At 45.3% G+C, this 12,692-nt stretch overlaps 1 protein-coding gene across 7 annotated transcripts in view; it reads right to left on the bottom strand.

Annotated features, from left to right (window-relative positions):
- Nucleotides 1-12,692, bottom strand: part of LOC124721462 (ligand of Numb protein X 2-like) — a 579,832-nt gene that overhangs the window by 292,074 nt on the left and 275,066 nt on the right. For all 7 annotated transcript variants that reach the window (XM_047246450.1, XM_047246451.1, XM_047246453.1 and 4 more), the window contains one exon: nt 4,508-4,600. In XM_047246450.1, coding sequence (XP_047102406.1) covers nt 4,508-4,600 — 93 coding nt within the window. The remainder of the gene's footprint in view (nt 1-4,507; nt 4,601-12,692) is intronic.

Genomic DNA, 12,692 nt, shown 5'->3' with positions numbered 1-12,692 from the left:
CTCTCTGGTGATCAGACAAGGATTTCCGCCAAAACTGCCAAATGGGCTACCTAGATACATATAGCCACTGCTTGCGACTGTTTAAAATACGTAGACAAAAGGTTCATTATTCTCCTTATGTAAACAAACTGGGCACTTAACCTTATGTAAAAAAAACCAATCACTTGGGCTCGTTTTGTTTATTTAGGATGTACTTAATGGACCATAACGGTCACTTTAAATAATGTAATTTATGGCTCAAGATGGCCACCAAGCAGTCTTTGATTACCCAGGTGTCCGATTACTTTTAGCCAGTGAAATAATGCGCTTGATTAGTGGCTAGTGAATGTAGTGTTTCAACATTTGAGTTACGACAACAGGGATGTGAAATTACTGAGAGATAGGCTAGCCTCCCATTGCGTAATCTGCCAGCACAGCAGTAATGCATCGTGCAGGCGAGGCAATGACACCAATTTCGGGGTTTTCGTGTTGTTGTCCGAGAATGTGATCAGGAGTGGTGTACTGGAACAAGTGAACTGCTATCTGGTATAAATAATGCTCAGTTTTGAGCTGATTCATTCGTAGTCCAGCAGTACCTTCAGGTTTCCTGGGCTATGCCAGGTAAGGAGACAATATGAAGACACCAGCCACAGTCTACTTCCTGCAGTAAGTACCACCAGACTTGGTTCCACAGCGCAGCAAGCCTGCTGGTCCACTCTAGCAGCATGCAGGTCCTTGGCAAAAAGCAGCGGGTCACCACACAATCACAATAGCTGCCATCAACAACGTGGTGGGTGCTACCTATGCCACTCACCTTGGCCACCAGACTTCGGTCCTCTATTCTCCATCCACACAATTACAATACGTGTGTCTGACTTCCTTAACACTACACTAGACCATCTTCTCTAGTATGGTAGAGAAATTTGCATTATTTAAATAGCAGGTAACTATAATCGCCCCCAACACCAGGGACATAGTCTCTGTCACAAATGGCACTTAATTATTTAAGATCGGGTATTCCGCCACAGCAAACATGTCGTAACGTGAGGACCACTTTGCAGATAAACGATGATAACAGTTTTAACGGCAAGTACTCTATACCTCTTCCCCTTTCTCTCTAGACCAATCAGAAACGAGCGCACGTGATACCATTCTCAGACAGGTAGCACTACCAGGTGTAATGAAGACACGTAATTAAGATGTGTAAAGAAAATATCTCTGCAGTATTATTAGTATATGTGAGATTACTACAACTTTCGTTTATTAACTACAACAAAATCCAAGTACGGTCGTTGCTATTAACGTAAATTCGACTGATACACAGAATTCCACAGACACGTGCTGAACAGCTAGCACATTGCAGTGTTTAAAAAAATTATAGTTGTGAAAGCTTATCTGTGCATTAATAATGAGTATCCTTCAAACACAGGCAGGGTGCTGAAACTGACATATCCCACACTACATACTAACCACACTGGGTAAACTGGGAATAAATATAGTGACTAGATGTTTTGGCGGCGAGAATGCACGTTGGCGGTGGATGGTCTTATCTGCCGTCAGCAATGATACTGCTTCATACGGGTATCTCTTTGCTACGGCTCTGTGCAGCAGGATAGTCTACGCTGAATAATCGTCAAGGTCATCCAGATAGCCATATCTGCCTGTCTGTGAACTCCTGTGGCCGTCCTTTGTTCAACATTTTTATTGCCATGCGTTACTATAATTTAAACAAACACCTACTCCCTTGCTATAAGGTGGCCTAGGTGTCTTTAGAAGGAACTTACTTCATTCGTACACCATCACGCATACAGAAAAAGGAAACGCATCCACCCTACCCCTGGCTCTGGGGAATCCACGTAAAATAGTATAATTACAGCCACATTTAGGCGGTATGACCAAATACTGCTGTCATCATGAGCCTTTACCCAGATGTTAGATACAAATCATTAGTTGAACTGTGTTCGACGTGTGCAAAGTATTATCTATCTGTCTATAATTTTAATTATATAATATGGAAGTCGACTGCGCAAAATTGAGCTGCGGGAGTGTGCTGGTCTAAAGAGATAATGTATTCAGAGTCGTTTACTACTACCAAGGTGCATAAGTGCTGGACTGAGTTTGGGAGCTGCATCTCTCGTTTATTATAGACATTATAACTGATATTTTATTAAATATACACCGCTAAGTACGCGTTTTTGGTGTGCTGAGGAGCATTGTGCATGTTGCTCATTGTTGCTGGACCCTGTGCACCAAACCCATGACTCTGGAATATCCATATCACAACTCACGAAATATAGTGCACATTCAATAATGTTTCGAACATCATGTGGCTGGAAGCATTGTCATATTGACCCATACATGATGGTTTCTTGTTACTAGAGTGAATAATCATCGTTAGCAAAAAAATCGTTGTTGGTGGTGGCATTTCACTGCCAAGACTCATTCAAGTGTTTATCTTACACTTTTATGAACAGTAAAGCACACTGACATGAGGTCTAAACCGATATCTTCCAGAGCATTAAAAGTAAATACTTTTGACTTGTGTGGTTGTGCACACATTCCATATAAACAGAGTCAAGAACTGAAACTTCCTGGCAGATTAAAACTGTGTGCCGATGGTAGAGCACTTGACCGCGAAAGGCAAAGGTCCCGAGATCGAATCTCGGTCCGGCACACAGTTTTAATCTGCCAGAAAGTTTCATATCAGCGCACACTCCGCTGCAGAGTGAAAATCCCATTCTAGAGTAAAGAACTGGTTATAATGCTATGCTCTCTATTTCTACAGTTTTAATTATTTAACTTACATGAGTCACCTAACAGTGATTCTGACACTTCTACTGTGGACTGTATGTAGGATGGATGACTAACTATTCGTAAGCAAATCGGTGTGGGCTACATTACCTTCTCAGTGGCTTTTTTGATAGTGTTGAAAATGTGGAAGATTCTACCGACCATAAATATGAGAATGCACAGAGAAACTATACATGTCTAGAGTGTCTAACTGTCTTGCTGAAGCCGCGCGGAGTGGCCGCATGGCTTGAGGCGCCATTCACGAATTGCGCGGCCCCTCCGGAGGTTACAGTCCTCCCTCGTGTGTGTGTGTGTGTGTGTGTGTGTGTGTGTGTGTGTGTGTGTGTGTGCGTGTGTGTGTTTTGTCCTAAGCGTAAGTTAGTTTAAGTAGTGTGTAAGTCTAGGAACCGATGACCTCAGCAGTTTGGTCCCTTAGGAATTCACACACATTTGAACATTTTGTCTTGTTGACAGAGATATAGAAACAAATTATACCTTTCTTGTACGTAAAGCAGGCAATGCGCTTTGGGAAGACTTACTAAAATTATGGTATATGTAGTTCTAATATCGTTCTGCAATTTGTCTCTGGAGGAGTAATACTAGCTCAGATGTTGTTGATCATGACGTCTTTTCCGGATACAGCTCCTAAAATTCGAATACAAACGTGTTTTATTTTTTAGCTGGATGTGGAAGACTGTCTTGTTAGTGGATTATTCGATAATGATAGGATGCAATACCTCGATACTCTACTTTTAAAAAACCAGTCATGAGCTATAATGATTTGCCAATGGCGGAAGGATGTGGCTGCCTATTCATTAATCGTTTCGTCAGAAAAGTTGGCTGGGGCGGAAGTATGGTTTTTATTTGCAGCTACTATGGTTATCAGATGCACAATCCTTCCAGAAGTTTTTGTTAGGATGTTAATAATCCGTAAAAAATATCTAATGACAGTAATTCTGGCAACACAAAGGTGAGAGTCCTGTTTGTATTGCTGGTAACAATATAGACCATATTATACCTTCCTGATACGTAAAGGAGGAATTGTTTGTCGAGCAGACTTTACCTATTAAAGTTTTCGTACTTGTATATGTATCTATAAGACTGATTTGCAGTTTCTTTCGTACTTGTATATATAACTGTAAGATTGATCTGCAATTTCTCTACTGCGGGAGTAATACTAGATTAGATGTTACTGATCATGAAGTCTTTTTAATGTTGCCGAACACATTTTATATTTTTAACTGGATGTGTACATGTTGTAGAAGACCGTAGTTTTAACGAATTATTCAGAAATGGCAGGATATAATACCTTGATACTGTGCTTAAATACATCAGGATATATAATGGTTTATAAAACTATTCGCTGTATGCCTACAATTTTAATGTGGAAATCGAACACACAAAAACAGTGATACTGGCAGCTGTTTTGTAGGCAATGTTGTGGCTGAATTTAGAGTTACTCCACCGGATAATTGATAGTATCTGACCTGCCCAAATTACTTCCTATAGAACTGCTATACAAGAACATCCCAAGAACTGACAATATGGAATTATATGGGAACAATTTTTGACTGTCTCATGTCATTTGAGATTCTCGAACAATGTTAACATGAATTGGAAGTAAAATTACACGTTTCTAAAATGTTTTGTGAAAAAACTAAAGATACCAATGAATGATGCCAATGATACCAGTGACACCAATGAAAGAACATTGACTAATGTAGCACAAGGAACGTACCTTTTTTTAAGATGATCCTGGAGGTCGCCTCTTGAGAGCACTTTATCACAAACATCTGTGTTGGGACACTTGACGGATAACTTTTCTAACAATCTGAAAGAAAGAAAACACATCTTCATAAATATGTTACTAACTAAGTTCATCTACGTATTACATTAAATATACAGGGGGACCCAGAGGAAATGGTAAATATTCAGCAAAGATCGTTCGAAGCAAGCAAGTCTAGTAAACACGGTCTCTAAAATGCATACCGTAACAGCTATGGAAACTTCATCTTAGATACTGTGAAACAAATCTCTTCTACTGCAAACTCTTTGCTTTCCATATTTTGAGGGGATACAGTACGGAGAAAAACAAGATAAAACTGTATAATAAACATGGGGGGTTGTGCTGGCGGTGGAGCAGGGGAGGGGCAGGCGGGTTCGCGTGGCGTGGGGAATGGTGGAGGAGTGGCCGGTGCGGGGGAGGGGGGGGGGGGGGAAAGAATAAGGGATTGATGACAGTTGTTGTTTGGTCTCCTTAAACACGTACTCAGCACCAACATCTTAAGGTAAGTATTTTAGCGCCCGCGCTTACTGGTCATTTTTTTTTCTTTGTTTTGGTCCATATAATCACCTCTCAAAATATGGACAGCACAGAGCTTACAGTAGAAACGAATTTTTTCTCAGTATCGAAGATGACGTAGTGCTCATAGCTCTGAAGTTACGCATCTTAGAGCTCATGTTTACTATACTTTTTTGCTTCGAATGAGCGTTCCTGTCATACCGTGAATATTGACCTTTCCTCCTGGAACACACACTATAAAGTGTATGATACAACTGACAACGTCCGTGGCAGAATGATAAGTAAAACACAGATGTACTGCGCAGAAATACGCTGAGAGCGCCGATAATGTTCAACTACACACCTGACAATGAATCACAATCATAAAATATTTATGAATATGTATCTAGAGTGGCCTAGGTCGAACAGCCAACACGGATTTTCAGTTGCCCAATAATGCATGTTATGCAAATTAACATTTCCATGGGTCGTGAACGTAGCCTCGCCAGTAAATAAAATCAAATTAATATATGTCTCATCCCTCTGAATCTGAAGATGAGCCCATCGGCAGAATTCAATGCGCATATCGACTTGTTCTTCGAAGGAATACATCATTCACATTCGGCTGATTCGACGATACTAGGCTCACCGTTCCTATTAGTGCTGTATTGCGAAACCATTGAATGGTGTTAACATATCAATGGCATGTTAGAGGGATATGCCATATTCGGCGAATATTTACTATTTGCACGATATACGAGAGAGAATTGTCAGAGCATGTGCTTCGATAAGTGCTGATGTCATAAGGAATACCACTCAATCCATGATAAGAAGATTGCAGCACTGCACTGATACGACCGGTCATCACTTCGAACGCCTTCTATAAATGGACGTTCATGCCACCTTTTTTACCTTCGTTGACCTTCAAAGACCTTAGTGTTACACATCATTGGATTCGTCTCGATAGCCGCTATCAAAAAATAAGTACCAAACTATAGCACCCCATTTAAAAAAAAAAAAAACAAAGTTGACCTTCATACCTCTAACGCGACACCACCTAGCAAAAAGAAACCGACATATTATGGCCCCCATTGTCCCATGCAACATTTGTCTCATAAACTTTTCAGCTACTATCACATTTTCGGAGTTATTCTTGGTGGAAATAGTTAGTGACTCACCCTGTATAAGAGTATTTATAGCGAACAAAGATGCCACACAGATTCTAAGAATTCTAAGGAGTGCTCATTAAAGACCGAAAGAGGTACCCTACATTATCTACATCATCATCATCATCATCATCCTTCGAGCAATTCCTCAGTATTGTTCGTCAGTCTACTGACGATTTTATGTATCGAAGTAGTACTTTCTGCCACTGAAGCACACCAAACCGTACTAAAAACGACGCGTTTTTGAGAGATTTTTAATGTGGTGTATCACTGAAATCGCACATTTTTGTAATAAGCGAAAACCACGAAATATAGCACGCTAGTTTCGGAAGTACTAAAATCGAGATGGCGGTTTCTCGATTTGCTTCTATCAGCCAATCATAGCACAGACACGTGGTCTCATCAGCGAATCATAGCATCGAGGAGGGTACAGGACATGTCATCTAGTCAGCCAATCACAAAATCTCTTTTCCGTCGTTCTAACAGGCAAATGCCTCGAAAAATATTACGCGTACTATGTGGAAACTGACACAGTCTATGATAGTTATGAAACTAACACTGCCAAATCAATAGTAACACGGCCGAGCCCGCTTTGAAGCGGGACTCAGACCCCAAGAAAAAGAGTACGTTTGCTCACTCTATAAATATTTTGAAGGAGGACAAAGACTTAGTGGCTAATAAGTGTGTGGAAAGTCAAAACTATAGAACACGAAGACAGAGAGGAGTTAAAAAACGACTATACGTCAATCCCTATTGACATAATAGAAGACAGCTAAAAGCAGGCATGTGGAAAAAGGTCTAAAAAAGACACCGTACTGAAACGGAGGTAAGAAACTATAAATTAAATGAATTGATAACTAAATCAAGATCCTAAGCTGCCGACAAGCGTTGGTATACATCAACAGGGATAGTTGAAAATGTGTGCCCCAACCGGGACACGAACTCGGGATCTCCTGCTTACATGGCAGACGCTCTATCCACTGAGCCACCGACCGCACAGAGGATAGTGTGACTGCAGGGATTTATCCCTTGCATGCTCCCCGTGAGACCCACATTCCCAACTTAATGTCCACACACAACATTCGTAGTGCCCCTGCCCAGTCATTACTCGCGGCAAACAATCTTACCGAGTCTCGTAACAGTTCGGGCAATGCGTGTGCATCCGCACAGAACAAGGTCAATGGCCAGTTAGCCTTAACTGTAACATGCGACACGTCCGAAAGAACGGATACCACCTTCATATAAAAATTAAATGGCCGTCGCCATATTCCTTTGGTGGATAAGAAGTAAAATGCGGTCGACATCCCGTGCGTCATTACCTAAAATGGCCGATAACTCACGGTAAACCCAAGCGGGAACGTAAACGGTTAAAAAATGGGCATTACATCAGGAAGCGGCGGACAGTTAAAACTTGGGAGCAATGTGTACAAAGTTGTGGGATAGCGCCACTCATCAAATGACGATGGCTAAAAAGACAGTACCCAATACGCAGCCTAGTTAAAAATGACCTCCTCCCAGCAGGAGGACCGAGAGGGGATCGTCCAAGCCGCTGGGAGAGTCTTAATAATCCTCAGATTATTCCTGTCAAGGGAGGGCCATTGCCGATCCAAAGGGACACCACCTCCTGACAGACGGTTACACAGAGATCATCGGAGGAACAGAGGGAACTCGCGGACTCAGATACGAGGACTGCAGGCTTGGCAGCAGCGTCAGCAGCCAGGTCTCCTGGCAGAATGGCATGACCAGGAACCCACAAAAACATCACACTGGCTCCACCAAGAGTGAGCAAGTGACAGTTTTCCTAGACCCACTGCACTGTGTGTTGCGTAGTGTACAGCGCACATAAACTTTGAAGGGCGCTGAGTGAGTCTGAGCAGAGGATACAATTGAAAGGGCTGCGTCGCCGTATGTACTACATGGCCTGATACAGGGCGAAGAGCTCGGCTGTCAATACTGAGCAGTTTGCCGGAAGATGATATCGAAAGACATGGGTGCCAATGACAAAGGCACACCCGACCCCTTTGTCAGTCCGAGAGCCATCAGCGTATACAAAGGTACTATTTCGAAGTTCCATGCGAAGGTCTCGAAACAGAAGGCGATAGACCGAGGCTGGAGTAGTGTCCTTAGGTAGCGAATGAAGGCCAAAGTTAATCGGGCGTTTCATGAAGCCAAGGTGGTGAAGGGTTCCCACTTACTGGGAAAGTTGCAGGTAGTGTGAAGTTAAACCGCCGTAGCAAGTGCCAAAAGTGGACTCCAGGACGTAAACGAGAAGATGGCCGTGACCCATACTGGCGATCAAAGGAATCATCGAAGGAGGAGGCCACGCATGGCATACAAACGGCACGCATACCTGGTGAGGAGAAAGTCACGACAGTAGGACAGTGGCAGTTCAGCAGCTTCAGCATACAGACTCTCAACCACGTTAGTGTTATGGGCGCACATGGCCAAACGGATACCACGATGGTGGATAGTGTTGAGACGACGAAAGAGGGATGGATGTGCAGACGCATAAACAAAGCACCCATAGTCGAGTTTCGAATGGACAAGGGACCGGTATAAAGGGAGGAGGGTGGTTCGATCAGCACCCCAGGAAGTACCACTGACGATATGTAGGACATTCAGGAACCGAGTACAGTAGGCTGCCAGGTAAGACACATGGGATGACCAAGAGAGTTTCCTATCGAGCATAACCACACGAATTTCGTAGTTTCAACGAACGGAAGGGCAACAGGCCAAACATGTAGAGATGGTGGGAGAAACCATTTGCGCCGCCAGAAATTTATACAGACGGTTTTGTCGGTGGAAAAGCGAAAGCAGTTGTCGATGCTCCGGGAGTAAATACGATCAAGACAGCGCTGAATGCGCCGCTCAGTGAGACAGGTCCGTGGACAACTGCAACAGATGGCAAAATCGTCAACAAAAAGGGAGTCGGAGATGCCCGGCGGGAGACAGGCCATCATAGGGTTAACGGCGATAAAAAACAGGACGACGCTCAGGACGGAACCCTGAGGCACACTGGCTTCCTGGATAAATGTGTCCGACAAGACAGAGCCCACACGCACCTTGGAAACCCGGTCTTTTAAAAATGCCTGAAGGAAAGAGGGCAGACGCCCACGGAAGCTCCACGTGTAAATAGTACGGAGGATACCAGTTCTCCAGCAGGTGCCGTAGGCCTTCTCCAAAGCGAAAAACACGACCACAGTCTGGGAGTTCCACAGAAAACCATTCATGACATGGGTGGACAAAGTAACGCGATGGTCAACTGCATAACGCCGCGCTCTAAATCCACACTGGGCATTCGCTAGTAAATTACGAGACTCAGGCCACCACACCAGCCGGGCATGGATCGTATGTTCCATCACCTTGCAAACGCAGCTGGTAAGAGAGATGGGGCAGTAGCTAGTAGGAAAGTTTTTGTCCTTACCGGGCTTAGGTATGGGAATGACGGTGGTTTCACGCCAGCGTCCGGGAAATAAGCCCTCTGCTGAGATGCGGTTCTACGTGTTAAGCAGAAAGTGCTTTCCCGCAAGAGAAAGGTGCTGCAACACTTGAATGTGGACGGCGTCTGGCCATGTAGCGGAGGATCGGGATGAACTGGGAGCACGATCTAGCTCACTCATAGTAAAGGCGGCATTGTAGCATTCACTATTCAAAGAAGAGATGGATATCGCCCGAGCCGCCTCTGCTCGTTTCCGATGGAAGAAGGAAGGGTGATAGTAGGAAGAACTCGAAACTTCCGCAAAATGGCGGCCCAAGGTGTTGGAGATAGCAATAGGGTCCACGATGACATCGTCAAACTACTGTTAGGCCGGAAATTGGGGAATGTATCTTGGTCCCAGAGAGCCGTCGAAGCCGCGCGGTGTAAGGCGCCTTGTCACGGTCCGCGCGGCTGCCCCTGTTGGGGGTTCGAGTCCTCCCTCGGGAATGCGTGTGTGTGTTGTCCTTAGCATAAGTAAGTTTAACTTAGATTAAGTAGTGCGTAAGTTTAGGGCAGATGACCTCAGCAGTTTGGTCCCGTAAGGCCTTACCACAAAATAAAATCAATCAAGAGCCGTCGGAGGTTGGCCCATACGACAAACGAAGGTGTGGAACTGTTAGAAGAACTAACGAATGAAATGCAGCAAGCTATTTTGCTATCCTGAAGAAGGCGACGACGCTTTGCACGCATATGTTTATAATGAATGCAGTTTGCCATCGAAGGATGGCGGTTAAAACGCGCAGAGCACGTCTCCGTGCGCGAATTGCGTCGCGGCGTGTCTCGGTCCACCAAGGGACAGGCACACGAGGTGGTAATGAGTAAGTGCGGGGAATGGAACGTTCTGAAGCAGTAAGGACAACGTTTGTGAGATAGTCCACTTGGTCATCACAACTGGGGACATCTTGTTCTTCAAAGGTCACCAGGGAGGAGTAAAGCTCCCATTCAGCCTTAGGAAGCTGCCATTTGGGCGTGCGCGCGGATGGGGTAGTAGGAGTCAGCAAACGGATAGCACACGGGAAATGGTCGCTCGAGTAGGTGTCAGAAAGGACGGACCACTTAAGACGAAGGGCAAGCTGGGCAGTGCACAACGATAGGTCCAGCTGGGAATAGGTATTGAGGAGTCAGAAAGGAAAGTGTGTGCTCCACTGTTAAGGCAGAAGAGGTTAAGTTGGTTAAGAAGCTCAGCCAAGAGGGCACCTCTCTGACAGGTCCTGGGAGAACCCCAAAGGGGATGATGTGCATTAAAGTCCCCCAGTAGCAAACACGGGGGAGGTAGATGCCCAGTAAGCTGAAGGAAGTCAGCTCTGGTGACAGTGAATGAGGGAGGGACATAAATCGTACAGAGGGAAAAAGTCATGTGGGGAAGGAAAAGGCGAACTGCAACAGCTTGAAAGTTGGTAGTCAGGGAGGTGGGTTGACTATGAAAGTCACCCCGTACGAGCAGCATGAAGCCCCCATGAGATGGAATGCTGACCTAAGGGAGAAGGTGCAAACGAACCGGTAAGAAATGTAAAAGGTCAAAGCAGTCGTGAGGGCGCAATTTCGATTCCTGAAGGCAGAGTACAAGGGGACGCTGCAATGCTAAAAACAACCGTAAATCCTCTTTGTGGGACCGAAGGCCGCGAACATTCCATTGGAGGAGTGTCATGGTGAGTAAGAGAGGTAGGGGCGTCACCTCGGCGGCTACCGAGTGACAGCCTGTGAAGAGTCACTACTACAGGGCACAGAAGCAGGAGGATCCTGCTCCATGGGGTCTGCAGAAGCATCAGCTTGCTTGTGCGGTCGGTCTGTGGAGTCCAACGCTGAAAAGCGGTGGACTCCACAGAGTCCGGCCGGGCTAAGGTATCATGTGGCGACACCATCGAAGAGGATCTTCGAGTTGGTGAAGGAGAAGACCATTTGCCTTGCCGGTTCTAGGTGCTTCAGTCCGGAACTGCGCTGCTGCTACAGTCGCAGGTTCGAATCCTGCCATGGGCATGGATGTGTGTGATGTCCTTAGGTTAGTTAGGTTTAAGTAGTTCTAAGTCTAGGGGACTGATGACCTCAGATGTTAAGTCCCATAGTGCTTAGAGTCATTTGAACCATTTGCCTTTGATGGACTTCTTTGAGCCTTTCCGGTTAAAGGAAGACTTGGGTGTTGTTTGGCTAGAGGGATGGAGGAAGTCTTCACGGGAGCACTCCTCCTGTCCTTTCTGGCCTACCGGCTGTGTAGCTGGTGGCTTCGCCCCTTGAGGCGAGAGTTTTACGGCTTGTTGCACAGCTGGACGAGGGGATGGCGATGATACCTTGACACTGGGCGATTTTACAACCTCAGAGCTGAATTGGAGGTCGTATGTCTGCATGTCAATGTCCTTCATGGAACGGGGGGTAACAAGAACACAACTATGGGTACCATACGGGAGAACGCAGGGTTTGCAACTAGCCAACATCTTGCGAGTGACTGGGTAAGGCACTTTTCCCTCACCCAGCTCTCTTGAACAGAACGCACATCAAGATACGCAGGACAATCCCGCGAGTAGGAGGCACGGCCGCCATTGCAGCTGATACAGTGGAGAGAAGGAGGTGGACAATCGCCCTCGTGCGCATCCCTACCACAGGTGACACATTTGGCTGGGTGTCAACAAGGCGTTGTAGTGGGGTTGAAACGATGACACTGGAAACAGCGCATCAGGTTCGTAATGTACGGCCGGACTGTGATAATTTAATAGCATGATTTGAGCCTGGACGGAAGCACCACTCTATCAAAGGTGGGAGAGTGCGGGTGGGCACTACGGAGGAATCTACATTTTTCATTACACGATGGATGGCAGTGACACCCTGATCAGAGAGGTAAGATAGGATTTTGGCCTCAGTTAGACCGTCGAGCAGTCTGGTGTAAATTACACCACGGGAAGAAATCAAAGCTCTATGGGCCTCGACACAACCAGGATAATCGTGGAGAAGTGAGGCAGCAAGCAGTTGTCGTGCTTGAGACTCAGAAGTGGTCTCCAAAAGCAAA

Source organism: Schistocerca piceifrons, chromosome X (assembly GCF_021461385.2).
Source record: "Schistocerca piceifrons isolate TAMUIC-IGC-003096 chromosome X, iqSchPice1.1, whole genome shotgun sequence".
Taxonomy (NCBI): Eukaryota; Metazoa; Arthropoda; class Insecta; order Orthoptera; family Acrididae; genus Schistocerca; species Schistocerca piceifrons.
The sequence above is the reverse complement of the archived record's forward strand: the minus strand, read 5'-3'. Positions and strand labels throughout refer to the sequence as shown.